The sequence below is a fragment of the Loxodonta africana genome, chromosome 6 (assembly GCF_030014295.1).
Source record: "Loxodonta africana isolate mLoxAfr1 chromosome 6, mLoxAfr1.hap2, whole genome shotgun sequence".
In the NCBI taxonomy this organism is placed as follows: Eukaryota; Metazoa; Chordata; class Mammalia; order Proboscidea; family Elephantidae; genus Loxodonta; species Loxodonta africana.
In genome coordinates, this window is record NC_087347.1 from 15,018,128 (window position 1) to 15,042,171 (window position 24,044).

At 41.1% G+C, this 24,044-nt stretch overlaps 1 protein-coding gene across 1 annotated transcript in view; it reads right to left on the bottom strand.

Annotated features, from left to right (window-relative positions):
- The window catches only part of COL4A3 (collagen type IV alpha 3 chain), a 160,230-nt gene that overhangs the window by 42,251 nt on the left and 93,935 nt on the right, over positions 1 to 24,044 (bottom strand). Inside the window, exons 14-28 of the mRNA XM_010597674.3 lie at positions 23,389 to 23,451; positions 22,940 to 22,999; positions 21,506 to 21,550; positions 20,979 to 21,032; positions 19,907 to 19,948; positions 17,001 to 17,085; positions 15,197 to 15,232; positions 12,359 to 12,523; positions 9,601 to 9,693; positions 8,472 to 8,567; positions 6,345 to 6,415; positions 5,462 to 5,644; positions 2,935 to 3,103; positions 2,396 to 2,488; positions 327 to 428 (exon numbers count right to left, since the gene is read on the bottom strand). Of these exons, the coding sequence (XP_010595976.2) occupies positions 327 to 428; positions 2,396 to 2,488; positions 2,935 to 3,103; positions 5,462 to 5,644; positions 6,345 to 6,415; positions 8,472 to 8,567; positions 9,601 to 9,693; positions 12,359 to 12,523; positions 15,197 to 15,232; positions 17,001 to 17,085; positions 19,907 to 19,948; positions 20,979 to 21,032; positions 21,506 to 21,550; positions 22,940 to 22,999; positions 23,389 to 23,451 (1,357 nt within the window). The remainder of the gene's footprint in view (positions 1 to 326; positions 429 to 2,395; positions 2,489 to 2,934; positions 3,104 to 5,461; positions 5,645 to 6,344; positions 6,416 to 8,471; positions 8,568 to 9,600; positions 9,694 to 12,358; positions 12,524 to 15,196; positions 15,233 to 17,000; positions 17,086 to 19,906; positions 19,949 to 20,978; positions 21,033 to 21,505; positions 21,551 to 22,939; positions 23,000 to 23,388; positions 23,452 to 24,044) is intronic.

A 24,044-nucleotide genomic window follows, 5' to 3' on the forward strand; every position in this document is an offset into this window, starting at 1 on the left:
ATTAAGAAGTAAAGGAAAAAATTCCCTATAATCCCATGATTAAGAAGAAGTCACTATTTCCATTTTGATGAATTTCCTTCCAGATTTTTTTCTAGGCATTTAGAAGAAAATATGCTTGAGATGACATTGTTATAAATGAATGTGCATGCGGCCTTGTTGCCTATCACTATTGTCAGACTTTGCCATTTAAGGCTTTTGGAAAACGTAAGGGTCCTGGGTTTTAATTTTAAAGGATATTATTGATGTTTCCTTTGTTATGCATTGTATATATTGGTATTTTCTAAATGACCACAATGAACCTTATATTTAAAAAATTTTAAACTTACCTTTAGATCCAGGAGGCCCAGGAAATCCAATTCCTGGAATTCCTGGTTCGCCATCAAGCCCAGGGAGACCTGGATCACATCTTCCCATGGGTCCCGGGATACCTTAAAAACATACACACACATCCACGTCAGCAACTTTCCTTCATCTTGCCTTAAAACAAAACGTCTACATTCTCTCTGATATCCTCACCCTATCTAGAGATGAAGAAAACTTATAGCATATTCCCAACAATACACAAATATATACCCTTCTTCTCTAAACCTACCCAATGGACTGCAAATAATTTTCAAGATATAATTTAATTCCTAAAAAGAAATTTTCTGGGTACCTCCTTGTATGCAAAACTAAGCTTGAGAACATGTTGACAAAGAAATTAAACTGACTTATGAAGGAGCAGTGGAAAAGACCCTGATTAGCCACTGGGAAAGACTGCTTTCTCCCCTACCAAAAATCCATGAAGATTGTTCTGCTCTAGGATTCCTCCTAAGTAATTGTATCAATTCTCCTTTGGAATCGGAAGCACCAACAGGAATAATGAGGACAACCTCAAATGACAACAGCAGGCAAATCCCTGTCTGCTTGCTTATATCTGATAGGGCTCTTGTCTGGACTCTTTTTTTTTTTTCTCAATTGTACCTTAGATGAAGGTTTACAGAACAAACTAGTTTCTTATCAAACAGTATACACAGTGTTCTTTGACATTGGTTAACAACCCCATGACATGTCAACACTCTCCCTTCTCAACCCTGGGTTCCCTATTACCAGCTTTCCTGTTTCCTCCTGCCTTCCAGTCCCTGCCCCAGGGCCAGTATGCCCCTTTAGTCTTGTTTTGTTCCGTGGGTCTGTTCAATCTTTGGCTGAAGGGTGAACCTCAGGAGTGACCTCATTACTAAGTTGAAAGGGTGTCCAGGGACCATATTCTCAGAGTTTCTCCAGTCTCGGTCAGGCCAGCAAGTCTGGTCTTTCTTTTTGAGTTAGAATTTTGTTTTACATTTGTCTCCAGCTCTGTCTGAAATCCTCTATTGTGATCCCTGTAAGGGCAGTCAGTGGTGGTAGCCGGGCCCCATCTAGTTTTACTGGACTCAGTCTGGGGGAGGCCGTGGTAGATGTGGTCCATTAGTCCTTTGGACTAATCTTTCCCTTGTACCTTTAGTTTTCTTCATTCTTCCTTGCACCCGAAGAGCTGAGACCAGTGGAGTATCCTAGATGGCTGCTCACAGGCTTTTAAGACCCCAGATGCTACTTACCGAAGTAGAGTGTAGGACATATTCTTCATAAACTATGTTATGCCAATTTGAGCTAGATATTCCTGGAGGCCATGGTCCCTACAGCCCTCAGCCCAGCAATTCAGTCCCTCAGGTAGCTTGGATGTATCTAAGGAGCTACCATGGGCTTGCCTTGTACAGGTTGTGCTGGCTTCCCCAGTATTGTATACTGTATTACCCTTCACCAAAGTTTCCACTTGTCTATTAAGTGTTTTTCCATCCCCACCCCTCCCCTCCCTCGAAACCATCAGAGATTGTTTCTTTTTGTATGTAAACCTTTTCATGAGTATTTACAGTAGTGGTCTCATACAATATTTGTCCTTTTGTGATTGACTTATTTTACTCAGCATAATGTCCTTCAGATGCATCCATGTTATGAGATGCTTCACAGATTCATCGTTGTTCTTCATCGTTGGGTAATACTCCACTGTGTGTGTGTACCACAGTTTGTTCACCCACTCATCTTTTGATGAGTATCAAGGTTGTTTCCATCTTTTTGCTATTGTGACCAACACTGCAGTGAACATGGGTGTGCATATGTTTGTCCGTGTGATGACTCTTATTTCTCTAGGATATATTCCTAGGAGTGTGATTGCTGGATCATATGGTATTTCTATTTCTAGCTTTCTAAGGAAGTGCCATATTGTTTTCCAAAATGGTTGTATCATTTTGCATTCCAGTCTTGGCTCTTGTGGAGCCAAAATGAATACATTTTTTTCCTTTATAATGGGGTCAGTATTTTGCCAAGAGAGTTAGGGTGCCATCTGATACCATCCACCAGGTCCGGCAAAGGGGATACTCACCAGGTGGACCATGTGGGCCAGGTTGGCCGGGGGGCCCTGGAAGTCCTGGGGGGCCTGGGACTGGTGTTGAAACACCAAGCTCTCCTTTAGGACCTAAAGAAAGTGTGTTATCAGAGGATGTGGCATGCATATTGTAACATTTCTTATTCATAAGGAAAAAATATGATTATAAGAGATTTATGAAAATGTCCCAAGAAAAATTAAAGATAGTCTTTGCTTCCCACAAGTTTTTAAACTAGCTTAAGGATGACTGACCCATAGGAACCTTCTAAATCAACAAATATTTACAAGCATATACTTTTGTCCAAGTCTTGTTTTAACTAACAGCCCAGCATGTTCATGTATTAAAAGCCTATTCGAAAAAATCAACTCTCTAACATAATCTACATGTTCTCTCCCACTGCCTATGAGTTGACATATTCTATTTATTAGAAGCAAGTTTCAATATATTCATTAGCTTCTGAGGAGCTTCACTAACAAAGTCTAAGACTGTCATCCCACTTCAAAGGAAAACAGGAATGGAAAGAAAACTAACCAACCGATTTCTCCTGGTGGTCCAGGGGCTCCAGGAGCTCCTTGCTCGCCCTTGGGACCTGACTCTCCTTGGGGTCCAGAGCCGGGTGGTCCAGCTGGTCCTGCTAGTCCTGGGGGCCCAGGGATGCCAGGACCCCCTGGAGGACCCTGGTCCCCCTTCTCACCACTCAGGGCCTGTGACAATAGGAACATGTCTGGATAGTGCTTCATTCCAGTATCTCCTTATGCAGGTCATTCTTACCATGAGATGAATATTAGTTAGGCCTTCACTGAATAGATAAACAAACAAGCAAACAGACAAACAAAAAACTACTGCTGTCTAGTCGGTTCCAATTCACAGAGACCTTATAGGCCATAGTAGAACTGTCCCATAGGGTTTCCAAGGCCATTTTCTTCACAGAAGCAGACTGCCACAGCTTTCTCCCTGCAGAGTCACTGGTGGGTTTCAACCATTGATCTTTTGGTTACCAGCCAAGTGCTTAACCACTGCACCACCAGGGCTCCTTACTGAATAGCTACCTAGTTAAAAGTCAGTTGGCATTTGTTGGGAATTTTTACTAAAATAATGGGGTCACTGGGTTAAATACTTGGCTACTAACTGAAAGGTTGGTGGTTCTAATCTACAGAGGGGTCTTGGAAGAAAGGCCCAGTGACTTCTTTTTTTCAATTGTACTTTAGATGAAGGTTTACAAAAGAAACTAGTTTCTCATTAAATAGTTGGTACACACATATGACACTGGTTAAGGACTCCACAACAAGTCAACATTCTCCCTTCTCAACCCTGGGTTCCCTATTATCAGCTTTCCTGTTCCCTCTTGCCTTCCAGTCCCTGCCCCAGGGCTGCTGTTGCACCCCTTTAGTCTTGTTCTGTTCCATGGGTCTGTTCAATCTTTGGCTGAAGGGGGAACCTCGGGAGTGACCTTATTACTGACCTGAAAGGGTGTCGGGGGCCATGCTCTCAGGGTTTCTCCAGTCTCTGTCAGGCCAGCAAGTCTGGTCTTTCTTTTTGAGTTAGAATTTTGTTCTACATTTTTCTCCAGCTCTGTCCAGGACCCTCTATTGTGATCCCTGTCAGAACACACTGGTGACCTACTTCTGAAAGGTCACAGCAACTGAAAATTCTATAGAGCACAGTTCTACTCTGACATACACAGGGTTGCCATAATTCAGAAATAACAGCAACTGTTTTTTTTTTTTTAACTACTAAAATAGAAGCATTGTATGGTGTCTGCAGCTTTGTGCCGTTTGGAATTCTGTACCATTGCATTATCTTGGACCCGTCTTGAGTCCCACTTGAGATGTCCTACAATGATAAAACCAAGCTCATTGCCGTCAAGTTGATTCCAACTCTTGGTGACCCTATGTGTTAAAAGAGTAGTACTGAGTTCCATAGAGTTTTCTTGGCTGTAATCTTTATGGAAGCAGATTGCCAGGCCTTTCTTCCAAGTGCAGTTGGGTGGGTTTGATCTGCCAACCTTTCATTTAGCAACCAAAACCAAACCAATCCCGTTGCCAGCTCATAGCAACCCTATAGGACAGAGTAGAACTGCCCTATAAGGTTTCCAAGAAGTGCCTGGTAAATTCGAACTGCAGACCTTTGGTAGATGGGTGCAAATTGCACCACTCAGGGACCTGCACCCAGATGATAACAGCCCCTCTAACTATGTTCAAATCAGCCAACAGTCCAACTAACATTAGAGGTGATAGTCCATGCCAATGGTCCATTTCTAGAATAAAACCTTTATTTGTGTGTTTTTTGCCAAGTATTTTCATTACAAAGGAGATTTTATCTGCATTACTTTTTTCTCATAAATGTTGACTGTATGTAACTTTGAAAATGGAGCCCTGGTGGCGCAGTGGTAAAGAGTTCAGTTGCTAACTGAAAGGTCAGCAGTTTGAATCCACCAGCTGCTCCTTGAAAACTCTATGGGGTAGTTCCTGTAGGGTCACTATGAGCTGGGATTGACTCAACAGCAATGGGTTTGGTTTTAATGGGTTTAACTTCGAAAATAAGTTATGTATTTTAAAGAAGTTAAAATTGAAAAAAACAATGAAGTCCCTCTCTCTATCAGGACATGAAGTAATAAATTTGACGGATTTTTCACTGCTCAGTACCTTGAGGTGGCTGAGTGGTTCTTCTCTTTTTATAATGACGGGACATAAGACTCCACAAATCACCTCCCTGATATTCTTTTGCTTACCTTCTAAAACGTCTTTACCAAAATTAATAGGGAAGTTAGTGAGATGCAAATGAAGGCATCATATGATCAATTTTTTTTTAAATCACTTTATCTCCTGACTTTAGATTACTTCATTTACTAAACCCAAACCAAACCCACTGTCGTCGAGTTGATTCCAACTCATAGTGAACCTACAGGACAGAGTAGAGCTGCCCCATAGGGTTTCTAAGGAGCAGCTGGTAGGTTCGAATTGCTGCCCTTTTGGTTAGCAGCCTGAGCTCTTAACACTGTGCCAAGAGGGCTTCACTTCATTTACAGTGAGTGTCATTTGAAAAAGCTGTTAAATACCAACCAGTTGGCCTTTAGGTCCTGGTAATCCTTTCATGCCAGGGACTCCTGGAATTCCATCCAGGCCCTTTCTTCCTGGATGACCTCTGATCCCAGGATCTCCTGGGGTACCCACTTGCCCCACCGGCTGAGATGTTTCACCTTTTTCTCCTTTAAATCCTGGATTTCCCTGAGCGCCCGGGAATCCCTAGGGCAGGACAGAAATGAGTCTGCATTGCATTTGGGTAGTTTTACTTGTGTCAATCTCAAAACAAGGTCAACGAGAGCTTCTCCATCTAAATGAACACAGATTTTTTTAGATATTCTTTGGCCCACAAATAAGTTTTAAATTTTTAGAAAAAGGATTCAGTTAGATAGTACAGCTCAGTGTAATACATACAATAATACACTACAACAACCATCATAATTCAAATTGTGTAAATTTTAACATGTATCTTAGGATAATTTGGTTTAAATATACTTATCCATATATGACTTTCAAACGCACTATAATAATCAATTTTTTTATTTTTTAAAAAGCTCTATTGAGCTACGTTACATACCATAAAATTTGTAGAGTGAACCAACAATTACCACCATCCAGTGTTAAACAATTTCCACCACTCTTCTAAATTCCCTTAAACCCATTTGCAGTCAGTCTCCTTCCCATTCTCAGCCCCAGACAAGCATTGAACTGTTTTCTGTCTCTGATACCATTTTAAATGTCTATAAATTCATTAATTCACTCATTTGCTCATTGACGCATTTATTCATTTAATCAACAATCAAGTATTAAGTGCCTCATCTTTGCCCGGCACTGAACTGATAACCTATGTGTAATGCACTGTATTTCCAGAGTGCTCAACTTTCCAAATTGAAGCTAAAGCTTCAAAACCACAAAATCTTACTGGAAATCCTGGAAGACCTGCCCTTCCTGGGGACCCCGGGTTTCCTCTAGAGCCCGCTGCACCTTGTCCTCCTGCAAAGCAATGAATTATTAAACATTTATCGAACACCAGCTCAGAGCAGAAAGGTAATGCAGTGTTTGAAGAAAATAAGGTGTTCTCTTCTGGGGAAAAAAAAAAAAAAAGACAATTTCTCTCCTAAAACATACAGTTCAAGAAGAGAATAGGGGTAAATAACAGGAACAAGAGACAACGTAAAAAACAAGAACTCTCTCTTAAATTCTCATTTTTATGGCTTCAAAAGACATATTTTTGCTCATGATAAAAGTAATATATGTTCATTGTAAGAAAACTATACAGAAAGAATAAAAATCACCCATAAGCTATCACCAGAAGATAGCAACTTTCTACAATTTTAATATATATGCCACAACTTTTTACATCCCTAAATACATTCCAAAACCAAAACCAAACCCATTGCTGTCTGGTCCATTTCAGCTCGTAGCAACCCTACAGAACAGAGTAGAGCTGCCCCATAGAGTTTCCACAGAGTGTCAGGTGGATTTGAACTGCTGACCTTTTGGTCAGCAGCCATAGCTCTTAACCACTATGCCACCACATAGGCACTTATATAGTCTCTATTTTAGAATCATGCTATACACATATCAATAAATAAATCACGGGTTCATTTTAAATGGCTGTTGAGTAACCTTTTTTTTGAGTGAACCATTATTTAATTAGTTAACTGCTCCTTTTAGGCATTTAGATTGTTTTTTAGGGCTTAGTTGCTGTAAACAATGTGCTATGGTAAGCCTCTTTGGATATTTAGTTCTCCAAATTTGTCCAATTATTTCCTCAGGATAAATTCCTAGAAGTGTAATCACAGGATGAAAAGGGAACAGACTTTTCTGAGGCTTTGGATATTTGTTGCCAACATGCATTTTACTGTACTATGTAATACTTCTCCTAAGTGTCTAAACATCTCTGTAAAGATGACCCCTGGAGTTAGCCCAAGACTGGAACCATTCCCGAAGCCAACTCTTCAAACAGGGATTGGACTGGACTGTAAGACAGAAAATGATACCGGTGAGGCATGAGCTTCTTCGCTAAGGTAGACACATAAGACTATATGGATAGCTCCTGTCTGGAGGCAAGATGAGAAGGCAGAGGGGGACAGGAGCTGGTTGAATGGACATGGGGAATACAGGGTGGAGAGAAAGAATGTGCTGTCTCATTAGGGGGAGAGCAGCTAGGAGTACATAGCAAGGTGCGTATAAGTTTATGTATGAGAGACTGACTTGATTTCTAAATTTTCACTTAAATCACAAAAAAAAAAAAAAAAAAAAAAGATGACCCCTTGAAAGGATCTTTTGGGTGGATCTCAGGTCAATCAACAAATTTTTTAGCATCTATTTTTTGCAAGATTTTGAGCCAGAATACGTTGTTTGATGGTGATCCCACCCGTTTTACTGCTTCAGTGTCTTTGAGCTAGACCCATAGCACGCCAACACGTACAGAACAGAGGAAAAGCATTGTAGGTTTAGTATGACTACTTCACTCCTTTAAGTTAACTGCTGGCCCTGGTAGGAATCTGAGTTTACAATTCCTGGCTAGCACAATCATTTCCTAGAATTCAACAACAAAAACAGAACAGGGAAAAATGCCTTTTTTTTTTTTTTTTTGTGATTTGGACCTATTTTATGTTAACAAACAGATACATTTTTGTCCAGAGCCCTGGTGGCACAGTGGTTAAGAGCTACAACTGCTAACCAAAAGACTGGCAGTTCGAATTCACCAGCTGCTGCTTGGAAACCTGATATGACAGTTCTGCTCTATCCTATAGGGTCACTGTAAGTCGGAACAGACTTCACAGCAATGGTTTTTTTTGGTTACATGTGTTTGTAGTTCTTAAAGGACTCTCTGTATTTGCAAAATCTCCCTCCCAGTTCATGTAGGACATCCCAGTTCATCATGACATCCAGCAGTCTAATACCTTCTTATCCCCTGGTGACTTGACCCTTTGGTGCTACAAGGGTTGTGACGAGTCAGCACCAAGTGGACAGCAATGGTTTTTTTTTTTTCTTTCAATTTTGCTGCTTGCAAAAACACTTGTGTGCAAAATGTCTATACCTGAAATTCCTTTGACACCATCGAGCCCTGGCAGTCCTGGGAGACCCGGAGGTCCTGGGGCATAAGGACACTGTTTGCACAGGAGGCCTGGCTCTCCTGCAAGGAGATCACATTTGTACTACTCACAAACCCATACCATGTTATCAGAAAGGACAGATATTTCCCAAACGCACAACCATTTACTGCATTTAAAAATCTCATTCATCAGGAAATGTGATTTTTTTTAACGTAGTGAAAATCATCTAGGACACTGTCCATATTAATAGAAATTATTCATCTATAATATCTATTTATCAATCTGAGCTGGACAGTTCTTCTAAAAGAAGAAATTCCAAGAGTCTAACGTAAAAAGTCTAATATTTCAGTGTTTCTCTGTTTCAGTGCAGGATAAAACTTACCTTCTGGGGTATCCAACGATTTATTGCGTGGGTGTTAAATAAATTATGGGTTTACAGATAAATAAATACTTTTAGCTAATTCTTTGGTCAAAGAAGCTATCAGGGACTGTTGTTTGGGATCGCTGTTGTCTTAGGGAAAATAATCAGGGATAATAATTGTCATGGACTGAATTGTGTCCCCCCAGAAATATGTGTCAACTTGGTTAGGCCATGATTCCCAGTACTGTGTGGCCGTCCTCCATTTTGTGATTGTAATTTTATGTTAAAGCGGATTAGAGTGGGATTGTAACACCACCCTTACCCAGGTCACATCCCTGATCCAATGTAAAGGGAGCTTCCCTGGGGCATGGCCTGCACCACCTTTTATCTCTTAAGAGATAAAAGGAAAGAGAAGCAAGCAGAGAGTTGGGGACCTCATGCTACCAAGAATGCAGCACTGGGAGCAAAGTGCGTCCTTTGGACCCAGGGTCCCTGTGCCTGAGAAGCTCTTCAACCCAGGGAAAATTGAAGACAAGGACCTTTCTCCAGAGCTGACAGAGAGGGAAAGCCTTCCCCCGGAGGCAACACCCTGAACTTGGACTTCTAGCCTACTTTACTGTGAGAAAATAAACTTCTCTTTGTTAAAGCCATCCACTTGTGGTATTTCTGTTATAGCAGCACTAGATGACGAACACAATAATGATGACGAAAATGGCTCTTTCTAGTGGAGCAACACCACTGACTGAACGAACCTTTGGATCCATCACGTCCTGGGATTCCTGGAGGCCCTAGTTCACCTGGAATCCCACCATCTCCAGGAGGACCCTTGCGAAAAACAATGTCACCTATAAAACGACAACACCAAGGCCATTTTTTAAAAATTAGCAAGTATTTTTTAATATATGTACGATTTATATACATTTCCCCACCTTTGTATTGGAAGCTGAGCCTTTTGAAGATTGTCTGTATCTGAGAAGACCGGTACGTGTTGATCAGCCCTTTCCTTCACATTTTATACCAAAGCCAAAGGATTTCCAAGAAGTAGCTCATGGATTCGAACTGCCGACCTTTTGGTTAGCAGCCAAGCTCTTAACCTCTGTGCTGCCAGGGCTCCTCATATTCTATAAAAAAATTGATACTGCTGTGGTTGTTCTTTGAAAGCTCATTCTATGGTATTTCTCTTCACATAAGCAACCCATGTTATCTTATTCAGTGTTTCCAATTATTCCAAGACTATCCTTTTTACATCTGAGGCAAAGGATCAAATTTGATTCTTTCATGCATCTGGGATATATTGTATTTTCCTGCAATATTGTAGATACTCAGTAAATACAGAGGGTAAGATGAATTCTGACTCAGGGGATCATCTATCATCTCCTCATTGCTTGTCCACATCAGTTGAGTTGGTCATTCTTGAAGCAGCTCAGAAGACTGTTGCCAATCCTCACAGTCAGCATCATGTTACAATGAGTAGCCAATTCTCTTAAGCTGGTAAATTGTGTTCTATGATCTAATTTTTGGTGACCAAGTCTTGCCATTTCAAATATAGGGTGAAAGTACATATTTAAAACCAGTATCTATAGCTGGTCCAAATTTCAGGGCAACAAGGAAACAGTGGGAAGATTTAATTCAGTTAGAACTTGGTATGTGTCATATTATGCCTGCTTGACTATGAAAGAATGCCCATTTTGTGACTCAGTTTCCTACATCTTTAAGATGACCAGACAGTAATCTTTAAACAGTAAAATCTGATGCAAGTTTTATACTTAACGTACACTTATATGTACACTGAAAGTCCTGGTGGCTCGATGCTTAAGAGCTTGGCTGCTAACCAAAAGTTCGGCAGTTCAAACCCACCAGCTGCTCCTTGGAAACCCTATGGGGCAGTTCTATCCTGTCGTATAGGGTCGCTGTGAGTTGGAATTGACTCAATGGCAACAGGTTTTTATGTGTATACTTATACACGTGCACGTACTTACACATTTTCACAGAAGTCCCTGTGTGACAAAAATGTTTAAGCAGTCAACTAGGGGCTGAAAGGTTGGTGGTTTGAACCCACCCAGAGGCATCTTGGAAGACAGGCCCGGTAAACTGCTTCTGAAAGATCACAGCCTTGAAAACCCTGTGGAGCAGTGCTACTCTGCACACGTGGAGCTGCCATGAGTCGGAATTGACTCCACAGCAGCTAACGACAATGAATACATTTTCACACTCCTTTCATACTTAATTCCACAAATATCGGAGTGTCTATAATGTTCCACAGGAGCCCTGGTGGGGCAGTGGTTAAAGCACTTGGCTGCTAACCAAGAGGCTGGCAGTTGGAACCCACCAGCAGCTTGGTGGGAGAAAGATGTGGCAGTCTGCTTCCGTAAAGATTACACCCTTGGAAACCCTATGGGGACAGTTCTACTCTGTCCTATTGGGTCACTATGAGTCAGAATTGACTCAGTGGCAGTGGGTTTGGTTTTTGTTTATAATGTTCCATCCCCCATGCTACATTCTGGGCTTAAAACAGGAAACATGACACAATCCCTAATCTTGGAGAGCTTTGCTTCTTATAGGGGAAACCGACAAATATAAAGACAAGGCAAAGCAAAAAATTCTATAGTTGGGATAGCATGGGTGTGATAGGATGTGGGTTCTGTAAAAAGTCTTCTGGAAGACTTGGAGTTGAAGCTCCAATGGAAGGACATGTGGGCATTGCTTAGAGAAGAGAGGGTGGGCAACAAGGCCTAAGATGTGGTCCGAGAGTGCAGAAGGCACCGTCTCCAAGACGAGAGGAGTATGGCGCCTCCAGGGAGGGAGCTGGTGCATTGCAGGGAGCTGGGGCCAGATGCTGGCTTTAGCATTCATTAGCTACATCATCTCTGCACGTCAGGCTTCTTATTGATAAAACAGGGATACTAAGTCTACATGTTGGGAGTGCCTGGGTGGTGCAAATGGTTAACACATCCAGTTGTTAACCAAAAGCTTGGAGGTTTGAGTCCACCCAGAGGCACCTTGGAAGAAAGTCTTGGCAATCTACTTCTCAAAGATCGAAATCACTGAAATCCTACAGAGCACAGCTCTACTTGGACACACATGGGACTGCCATATGTTGGAGTCGACTCAACAGAAACTGGTTTGACTTTTGGTTTTCTTCCCTGAGACAGGTTATCCTGAGACTGGGTGATACAACTTCTTGAAGATGGGCTCAAGGCACTGAGCAAACAGTTGCACTTGGCAAGGACAGAGTGATAACCATCCCCCTTTTCCTGCTTTGCTCCCCTTGTTTCTGCCTCCCACTCTGCTCTCTGGGCAACTCAGGCTACCAAGGTGCTGAACTGGCAAAGTCATCATTCTATCACAGCATCGCTAACAGATAGCTTATAAAATTAAACACAACTGGAAGATGACTCCTAAAAATCACACAGATGGTGGCCAAGCTAAGGGCCACGTTCATTGCCCCTGATTCACATACATCTGTCACCAAACAATGGACACAAAAGGGGCCCCTGTAGGTGTCTTTACCTGGTGGTCCTGGGGGCCCCGGCAGTCCTTTAGGGCCTAGTGAACCAGGACAACCTTGGGACCCAGGAGGCCCCACTGTGTTGTTTCCTGGGGGTCCTCGCTCCCCTTTGCTTCCTTTCATGCCTGGTGGTCCAGGGCTTCCTCTTAGGCCAGGCCTTGATGACCCTTGGAGAAAATAATTATTTTATTGTATTTTTTTTTTCCTCATTAATATATATTTATTTTTTAATTACCCAAAGTGACATATTCTTATTCATAAACGTTGCACAAATAGAGGTATATAAAGTACATAAAACAAAAAGCGAGTATCTTCGCTTCCTTCATCTGTGGCCTGGTTAAACTCTTACAGTACAGCAAACCTGGGAACACTCCATTCCCACAAGAAAGTGTATCTAACTTGTTATGAGGGACTGAAATAGAGTATGGGACACACTGTGGTCTTTTTGTTTAAAAGGACTAATGAGAAATTCTTGAATATATGCTATTTTGTAAATTTTTAAATTTTTTTAGAGAAGAGAGAATGTTTGCCTCTCAGTGCTACAAATGAAGAAGAGAAAGTTGAAATGGGACCTCCCTTTTCAATTGTCTTAAGCATTAAAGGGCATGATGGTGGAGCCAGGTTTCTCCTGGGAAGGCAGTACAACAGCCATTTTCTGCCTTTGCTAAGATGGGGAGGATGGTGAGGAGGGGGAAACTCTCCCTTAGAAACAGTGTAACAAGAAATCAGATCTCACCGGGAAGGGCTGAGAAACCAGTGGAGGTAATATCTGACTATTTCTTACTATTTGAACTTAAAGGCAAAGCCTTGTGATTGATATTAGTTTCAGAATTTTGTATTTTTTACTCACTGGTTTCTTAAAGCAGACTATTCATTGCTTGGGGGCCAGGCAGGGAGAAGGAAGCTTTCCTTAATCTTCAGCCAGGACCCTAAAATATCCTTTTTCTCTCTTCTAATTTCAAGAGCTATCCGTGGTTAATGGTTTGTTGTGTATTTTTCTATGCATATATGAGTACACACAATATTTATCTACTTACCTACCTATTGGTTTACAGTAGGATTAAGTATCCATATAATTCTGTAATCTAATATTAACTCATCTTAAAATTATGAAATAGCTTTAAATACTTAAATTTATACAGAGAAGACATAATGAACGCTACAGCATCTGCCACCTAGCTTATCAGATTTTTACTTTTTTTTTTCTTTAAAAAAAAATGACATGTTACAGTCACAACTGAGGCCTCCTGGGTATCCATCCCTGATCCTCTCCTCCTCTCCCACGAGGCAACCACTCTAATGTTTCTGTCCATTTATTACCCTTCTAAGTAATTATCTGAAGAGCCTGGTGGTACAGGGGTTAAGCACTTGGCTGCTAACTGAAGGGCTGGCAGTTTGGTCAAATGGACATGGGAAATACAGGGTGGAGAGGAAGAGTGTGCTGTCACATTATAAAGAGAGCAACTAGGGTCACGTAACAAGGTGTGTATAAGTTTTGTATGAGAAACTGACCTGAGTTGTAACCTTTCACTTAAAGCACAATTAAAAAAAAAAAGGTTGGAGGTTTGAACCCACCAGCTGCTCCACAGGAGAAAGATGTGACAGTCTGCTTCCTTAAAGACTGACAGCTTTGGAAACTCTTTGTGGCAGTTCTACTCTTTCCTGTAGGGTCACTATGGAATCGAGTCAACTGGAATGGACTTTTTTGGTTTAAGGAATTATCTATGCATCCATAAACAATATATTGTAAAATTAAAAATTTTACATAACAGATATAATGTATGTATCCTTACACAATTTGTGATACATTATGAAATTATCATTTTTAATCAATCTATAAAAACAGCAAACCCATTGCCACTTAATCAACTCTGACTCATAGCGACTCTACACGACATAGTAGTACTCCCCATAGGGTTTCCAAGGAGCAGCTGGTGGATTCAAACTGCTGGGCTTTCGGCTAGCAGCTGAGCTCTTAACCACTGTGCCCCCAGGACTCCTGGTTACCATAAAATTGTTATACCTTGGTGCCTCTTCTGAGTTTCAAAGCATCTGCTCATATCCCAAAGTTACTATGAAATTTCTCTGACAGTAAAAAGGCTTTACACTGAGTTAAAACCACTAAAAAATAAAAAACAGCATTTCTATATAATTTTCCACTACCTCTTTCACTATAAGTCACAAAGAAAAATTTAGAAGTTGGAAACAAGTTTAGACGAATTAATGAAACACCTGTTTTATGTAAGATTATGCCAACTTAATAGAGTGCAGTGTATTTTCCTTTTTAATAGCATTTCTATTTGTACCCTAAGAAACATGTCCATGGACTACGACTACCACGGCCTCCACCAGACTGAGTCCAGCACAACTAGGTGGTGCCTGGCTACCATCACTGACTGCTCTGACAGGGATCACAATAGAGGGTCCCAGACAGAGATGGAGAAAAATGTAGAACAAAATTCTAACTCACAAAGAAAGACTAGACTTACTGGCCTGACAGAGACTGGAGAAACCCTGAGAGTACGGCCCCCAGACACCATTTTAGCTCAGTAATGAAGTCAATCCTAAGGTTCACCCTTCAGCTAAAGATCAAACAGGTCCATAAAACAAAATGATACTAAATGAGCACACCAGCCCAGGGGCAACGATGAGAAGGCAGGAGGGGACAGGAACACTGGTGATTGGGAACCCAAGGTCCAGACGGTAGAGTGTTGACACGTCATGGGGTTGGTAACCAATGTCACATAACAATATGTGTACTAATTGTTTAATGACAAGCTAGTTTGTTCTGTAAACTTTCATCAAAATTACAATAATAGGGAAAAAAAACATGTCCATACCAGGACTTCCAGGAACTCCAGGGGGACCACTGGGACCTGTGAACACAAGACACTAATTAATTGCTTACAAAAGACAGACTGTCCCCCCAGCACACACCTTTTTTGGAATGTTGGATGACAATATAATAATAATTAACAATAAATATATTTCATACATCTGTTCCCACTCTCACATTGATAAATATTAGAAAACCTTCTTTATAAAGAGAAACTGCAGAGAGGAGGCCAATCTGACATATCTAAAACTCAGAAGCAAATCATGCCCTCCTATCATTTTCAAATAATTCAGTAGAGATCTACTAAAAACCTGCTCTGTGTTCACAGTTTGCTGGAAGTTCAGATCCAAGAGAAACAAACAAAGCCAGCATTGTCAAGGGGCTGCCTTTTGGCCAATAGCTTGTCTGGGGTGTTCTACACTTAACATTCCACAGTGTTCTAATTCTTTGCTACAGGTAAGAGGTTCGTAGTTAGTGTTAAAAATGAAACAGAGCTTCCATAAAATAAAATGAGAGTTTTATTCAGATGCAAAGACTGGCAAATCTGGGACTCGCCAAAATGAAAGTTCAAAATGGCGTTCGGAAGAGACAGCACAAGCACACGTCTTTCATCAGAGCTTGGGCTATGTGGGGAAAGAGCACCGAGGGACATTTGACTGGTTAACATTCCACATGCTCTGTAAGACTCATTTATCAAGAATTTCTGTTGGCTGGGGTACTCAGCCTTAGCCCCAGTTTCCTGCATTCCAGAGTTGGTTCTCACAATAATCTGGGTGGGCCACTTCAGGATGCTGCAGAACAAGATATTTTGGTCAAGAGCGTAGTCATGGGTCACCTATTCTAAAAAGCAGAAGCAGAGGCCTAGGACAAAATGATGTTTGATTCAGACCTATGTCAGCCATTTTAGTTATGCCAAGCGCCTCAGTTTTAGAGTGTTCTTTTATATAAGCACAGGAGATTTTAAGGAGCCCTGGTGGCACAGTAATGAAGCGCTCTGCTGCTAACCAAGAGGTCGGCGGTTCAAATCCACCAGATGTGGCAGTTTGTTTCTGTAAAGATTATAGCCTTGGAAATCCTATGGAGCAGTTCTAGTCTGTCCTACAGGGTCGTTATAAGTCGGAACCGACTCGATGGCGAATGGACTGGTATAGCAGATTCAAAAAATCTGTGTCTACATCTAGCTGTCCATTTATTCAAATACCCTGAGAATTTTTACTCTTTTAAGTAAAATTCTCCTTTGAAATCTTGTTTATATCAACAATTTGCCCAGATCAGTGGTCTCAATTCTGGCAGCAATTAGACTAATCTAGGGAATTTAAAAAATCTACCAGTGTCCAGGAATCTCCTCTAGATCAGTGAAATCAGAATCTCAGGGGATGAGCCATGACATAGTTACCATCTGGAAGTTTCCAAGGGTTCTAGCGGGTAGCCAGAGATGAGTGCTACTGGCGAGAATGTCACGCTTTCATAGATGAAGTTAATTTAAAACACTATACCACCTATGAAAATTAGGAGACCAAAAGAAAAAAAAAAGGGGGGGAGAGGGGTGATTGTTTAGGAAGCACTGAATTTCTTTTTATAGTGATAGAAAATTTGGCAATGCTTATTCGTGATGGGTGCATAACATAATTGGTGTCACTAAACTGTATAGGTGAAAAACCTTGTATTGGCAAATTTTGTGTTATAGATATTTTAACAATTTAAAAAAATTTTTTAAGAAGTTTCAGTCTTTAAGCACGTTACACATTACCTTCACAGAAAGCTGGAGTAATTATGAGCAAATACTTTAGGAAGAAATTTATTCTCACCCTGTGGACCACGAGCTCCCTTGGGCCCTGGTGGGCCTGGACTTCCTTCATCTCCCTTTTCCAGGTATATGTCATAATATTCTATCTTAAAGGAGATAGAAGAGAACAAAGAGAAAGGATAGCTATTTACAGACAGCTCACCAAATGCAATTACGTCTTAGTACTTATGTCTTCTTTTTAGCCAAAAAAGTACCCTCTGTATTTCCCTGAATTCACAGCTTTATTTGTTAGCAGGTATATGCTAGTCATGTATATGTAAATGAATAAATTTATGAGTAAAAGTTGACCTTTCTGGTGTCATGATATCAAATATTTCATCGGCTTTCAATTACAAATATATTTTACAATGTGACCCAGCTTACATATCCACATTTATATATATACATGCTGTTGTTGTCAAGTGCCATCTAGTCTGTTACAACTTATAGCGACCCTATGTGCCACAGAATGAAACAGAATCAAACACGGTCCAGTCCTGCACCACCCTCATGATCGTTGCTGTATTTGAGCCCATTGCAGTAGGCCCTGTGTCAATCCATCTCTCTGAGGGCCTTCCTCTTTTTCGCTGATCCTCTACCACACACGAGGTGAATGACTGTTTAGGAAGCTCTGAATTTCTGTTTATAGAGATAGAAAATTTGTCGAGGGACTGGTCCCTCCTCATAGCATGTCCAAAGAACATGAGAGGAAGTCTTGCCATCCTTGCTTCTAAGAAGCACTCTGGCTATACTTCTTCCAACACAGATTTCTTCATTCTTCTGACAGTCCATGGTGTATATTCAATATTCTTTGCCAATGCGATAATTCAAAGGCATAAATTCTTTTTTGGTCTTCCTTATTCATTGTCCAACTTTCGAACGCATATGAATGAATTGAAAAAATCCTGGCTTGGGTCAGGTGTGCCTTAGTCCTCAAAGTGATATCTCTGGGTTTTAACACTTTAAAGAGGTCTTTTGCAACAGATTTGCCCAATGCAAAATGTTGTTTGATTTCTTTACCGCTGTTTCCATGGGTGTTGGTTGTGGATCTAAGTAAAAGGAAATCCTTGACAACTTCAACATGACATAGATGTCTAGGTATGTATGTGTGCATGTGTAAGAAATTCAAATTTACTACATATGATCGACTACACATGATTGTTGTTGTTGTTGTTATTAGGTGCCATCGAGTCGGTTCCAACTCATAGTAACCCTATGCACAACAGAACAAAACACTGCCTGGTCCTGTGCCATCCTTACAATCGTTGTTATGCTTGAGCTCATTGTGGCAGCCACTGTGTCAATCCACCTTGTTGAGGGTCTTCCTCTTTTCCACTGACCCTGTACTCTGCCAAGCATGATGTCCTTCTCCAGGGCATTACTGTATGATCCATATGATTACTACCTATGATTGACTTTGATATATATATATTTTCTATTTTTCTTTTTAAAAAATGCTGGTCCTGACCCTCTAAATTTATTTCAAAGTATGTTGGGTCCCACACATCAAAAAAGTACTGGTATATGTTGCTTCTCTAAATACCAGGACACCATCAACCTGCAAGAATGAGTTGCAATCGACTCGACGTCCAGGGGTTCATCAACCTGCAAGAATTGATGAATATTGTTTGTGGCATGCCCAGTGGATCCAATGCTGGGCTCCTTAGCTATTTATCTCCTAAGCAAACAGAACTTCTTTGAAGTTAGTAGAAAAGGCAAACAGAGTTACATGGAATTGAGCATAAGAAAACACACAGTAAGCTAGGAATGCTAAGAATTTCTCGAAAGAGCAACTGACAAGTGGATTCCACTTAGAATTCAGTACATTCATCTTGAAAGGAAAGGAGAGAGAAATGGAAAACTTTTTTCACAACTTCTTTTTGTTTTGTTTTCTCATGTGCTGCATGAGGCCAACGATTTGGTTGACTCGTTTAAAGATGAGAAAACAAGGGCCTCGCGATTAACCAATATGCATAAAAATCACATAAAGTATTACCAATAATAATAGTACTAACATAGTCTCCATCATAATATTGATAATGATATGCACGCACCTGCTGAGTTTCAGTCACTGGGCTCAGTACTTTCACAAAATACCCCATTTAATCTTCAGGGCAACCCTGTAACAGTGTCTTGGAACTACTTGCATCTGAATCACTTGCTTTTTACGTGAAAAAGCAGCTTTCCAGGCCCCACCTCTAATTACTGCATGAAATTACTTAGCCTGGGGTTCTGAGATCTGTATTTTTAACAATCCCTCCCCTGCTCGTGACTCTTGCTACCAAGTGCCATGATGCCGATCCTGCACGGTCATAGGTAGCACCCTCTCTACACACTGAGTTGCTTACCACCATCTTCTGAGTCAAGAGATGTACAAATATCAGAAATCTGAACCTGTGTCAGAATACAGAACGTGGCCACCCTAGAGGTGACAGGCATCAAATTCACATCCACCCCGAAGAGGGGAGCATTGCCACCGCTGCAGTGGAGCTTGGGTTGGGGTGACTGTCTTTTTCCTGATCCTGGATTGGACCCACGGCTGAGCATCTGCTGCCTTCAAGTGCAGGCGTTGCCATAGCCAGACCAGGTGAAGGGGTGGGGAGCTGACTCCCTTGCTCTCCAGTGCCCCAGCTGGGCACAGCAGCCCACCCTTCCCCAAGGGTGCAGGATCACCTTGGGCCAGGTCTGATTAGACAAAGGTTTCCTCTGTAGCCCAGGATGGGCATCACTAGTGCATTCCAGGGACCAAACAGGAAACACAAACGGACAAAGAATGACAACAGCTGTTTTTGTCTTGATTTGATTAAAAAAAATACTATCAACACTATTTAATACAATAGTTAATGAGAGACACTGATTTAAAATTCCCTTGATACCTTGAAGGACTTGATGGACCATGACATTGATATTGGCTTTCATCACACTTACCGGACCACGGTATCCTGGAGGGCCAATGTCCCCTTTCCACCCCTGTGTTGAAAGAGTTACAAATTAGGAGTACATTCATGAAAAGTAATTACATATTCAGTATATTTAAAAGCAAATGCACAGTTGGACAATAAATCAATGCTGAAAGTAATGTGATTCAGAGGTGATGTACAAGTTAAAGGAAAATTGACTTCGAATTATTTTCCTACAGGGCCAGGAATCCTATCTACGGGGTCCTGGAAACTGGTTGTTCCCCTAGTGGTTCTCTAAGTTTCTTCCCTGTCCCCAGCTTCAATGGATGATGTTCATATGCTCTGCACACTCCCATGTTCTCATCCAGACTTTGTCATTGTTGTTTTTAGGTGCCGTCAAGTCAGTTCCAACTCACAGAGACCCCTATGCACTACAGAATGAAACACTGCCGGGTCCTGCGCCACACACCCAGACTAGAGGCTCAGAAAAACCACGCTGTGGATAATATGCAATTCCCAGCATCCCAGCTGCAACCACCCCTTTACTTCCGTCTGGAGAGAGCACTTCAGAATTCGAGTGATTGGGAGTGATATTATTTTAAGATAAATCTTGAAGCTGCATACATACCGACATATGCAAATTATTTGAAAATGTGTGTAACGCATTATCAGAAACACATGAACAGGCATACAGTTCACAATTAATTGATCTCAACCCTTTAGTGTATCATAACTCAAGCTGAAAATCACTGGGTCTAGTCTATGCCTGACCTCTCACCACCAGAAAGCTCCTATGCTCACAGGCCTTTTTCATCCCCTTCTTTAGGGGGAGCTGAAATCTCATCGGTCCTCAGTCTTCCACCCACAATGACACTGAACAAGTTTACTATCTTCCCCACCAGACCACCCTTCAAATGTCTGAGTAAAGTTGCTATGTCTCTTTTTTCTTTTTAATAAATATACTAAGGCATTTTAATAAAGTCTATCTATGATTACAACTCTTTGTACCTAGTTCCATGCTATGGGGTGGGGAGTGGAAAGGTAGTTAAAACCCAGCCAATTAAAAAAAGCTAAAGGTAAAATATTAGATCGGGGATTACCTTAATGCCATATTCACCGCTTAATCCAGGGAAGCCCTTGTCGCCTTTGGCTCCCTAAAGAAAATAACAAATTAAAATAGATTGGAACACAGGCTGCTTCTGTATGAAGTAAGAACACTTTAAATTCCTCTTTTATTAAAACGATGTGTTTAGGTGACATCGATCCACAATGAGAGTGTAAAACTATGACTCTCAAATGTAGTTCTTAAAAGGTATAATGACAACTACTCAAAAAAGAAAATTAGTTACCATTGAGCTGATTCCTACTCTGGTGACCCCATGTGCGTCAGAGTAGAACTGTGCTCCACAGGGTTTTCAATGGCTGATTTTCTGGAAGTAGATCACCAGGCCTTTCTTCTGAGGTGCCTCTAGATGGATTCGAACCGCCAACCTTTCGGTTAGCAGCTGAGCGTGTTAACCATTTGCATTACCCAGGGACTCCTCATAACTACTTAGTGACTCTCGAAAATCCTGCACAGAACAGTACCAACATTTCACTACATCAGTGTGCCAAATCGTTTCTTCACCTCAGTGCCAGGAAAGCCAGGCGTGCCATCTTTTCCAGGCTTTCCCTAAAACAAAAACAAAATAAAAACATGTAATTTTATGACTATACATAACTTTAATACATATGGAAAACTTAAATGATATAACTATCTCCTGTAGACCTCAGGCAAGAAGGCCTAAGTGAGGTTCCTCGTCATTTTTTAGAACGAAAAGCCTTTAATCACTCTAGGGAAGGCAGATGCCAGTCAGATGGGAATTTAGGGATGGTCAAAGGAAAAAAGAGAGGAAATTAAAAGCTAAGCTTGAACAAGAGTTGATGCTGTCCATTCTAAGCCTGGAAGAAAAACCAAAGAAGCCTTTAGCTGAAAGGTGAGTAATAAGGAAACCTAGAAAGGGGAAGGTGTTCACAGTGAATTTATTTATTTAGAATGTTGGCAATTCTTGGAACTCCAGATGTCCCTATATTTAAATACATGTATAAAAGGTACATTGCAGTGCCCAAATAGACATGGATTGTGGGTTAACTCTTATGATATTCATCCTCCGTGTCTGAATTAAAAATCATGTTGATTGAATATTTTTCTTAGGGAAAACACCCATAAACTCTTCTCAATATATAATTTTTAGGGTTTTAAACAATATACATGTTTAAATCTTTCATAAATGGAGCTGGCTGGGGTCATGGTTCTTTGTTGCTTATTTTCCCAACATTCCTTGCTATCTACTTCTGGTCCCAGGATGCCCCACTTCCTGTGGGGAGCTACTCCTCCCTCATATTGTATGGTTGGTTCTGAGGGGGCTGTCAATCACAGCAGCCCACTGCCCAACTGGACCAGCCAAACATAGTGCCTTTTCCTCCTGGCCACAGTCATTTTTTTCAGAGTGAGACATATGACCCAAGCTGGGCCAATGAGAATTCTTTGAGATTTTACAGTAAAATCTGCAAAAGCCAGAACCTATGTAAGGCGGAAACCTATCAGAGAATGAAACACAAATATTTTCCATTAAAATGAACAACAGAAAGTGGTAAGACTGTACTCTGTCAAAGGTGGAACACTTCTGAGACCTGGAAAACAAGGCAGTCCTGTCAAGTTCTGGCTCTCACAGATTTCGCTGTATATGCACACAGAGAGAAAAAGACTGTCTCCTCTCTAATGCCTTTAACCCAGAGTTGTCTGCTGCTACACTCCCCTCTTTTTCCCCTTCCCCTGCCTGGAAGAAAACCATCTGCCAAAGGAGAGGACAGGTCGATACACAGAAAGAAACCGGAGTAAGAAGAAGAGAGTCCTGCCCATATTTTCTCTGGTTCTGACGTCCCCGAAGCCCATTCTAGCCCTGGACTTTCAGAGACTTGAGCATATAACTTCTTCCCAAGCCCTTTTTTTTTTTTTTAACCTAAGTGACTTTGAGTTGGGCATGTAGAGTCCTGACTAATACAAGCTGCACTGCTTTACCTGCAGGCCAGGGTCTCCAGGATTACCCTTTTCAGATCCATATGATTCTCCAGGTGGTCCCTGTATTAATTAGAGTTATGTCAAGTTTCACGAATTCTTTGTTTTTCGACTTACATTGATTTTTTATCAACTTGTCCCTTCTGATTACTCTACCCTATTTTAAAATGTTCAAATGGTGATTCACTTAAGGGGTAAATTTTATTTATGAGTATTTATTTAGCAACAGATGCTTAGGATAAGGTATAAGATGGATAATACTGGATGCACGTAAAACAGTGCAAGGATTATAGGCTAGACATGGCCACTACATACTTCTAGTATATCCATGATCTCTGTGGTCAAATATTACCATGTTTTAAAACTAACGTTAAAAAGCATAACATCGATCAAAATATGAACCAATGAACTTTTTATGTCTTGAGGGAACAATATGGCTCTAAATGACCTACTGGAGGTCCTGGAGGTCCGGATTCGCCCGTTGCTCCCTTGTCTCCCTTCTCCCCTTTGAGTTCCTGCCGAAACAATTCAAGGTCGTTACAAATGTATAAAACAAGATCTCGCCCATTACACATGGAACAGTCCTCTAAACCAAAGAAACCAGACCCCATTGTGGTCGAGTCAATTTCAATTCATATCGACCTACAGGGTCAGAGTAGAACTGTCCCATAGAGTTTCCAAGGAGCGCCTGGTGGATTCGAACTGCTGACCTTTTGGTCAGCAGCTGTAGCACTTAACCACTACGCCACCAGGGTTTCCCGAACAGTCCTCTATCTGTTCAATAAACTGGCACAGTGGTTAAGAGCTCGACTGCTAACCAAAAATAAACAATTCAAATCCACCTATGGGGCAGTTCTGCTCTGTCCTGTAGGGCTGCTATGAGTCTGAATTGACTCAATGGCAATGGGTTTTTTTTTTGTTGTTTAATGTGCCTCATCTCAACACAACCCAACAGAACTTACTGTTTTTCACATTTCGACTTTGTATTCATGAATCCACTGAAATTATATGCATACACTTTTTTTCTTTTTAAATAAAGTATCTTCTGGGTCAAACTACTTTAAAATTACACAAAAAAGGACCAAACTTACTGGCCTGACAGAGACTG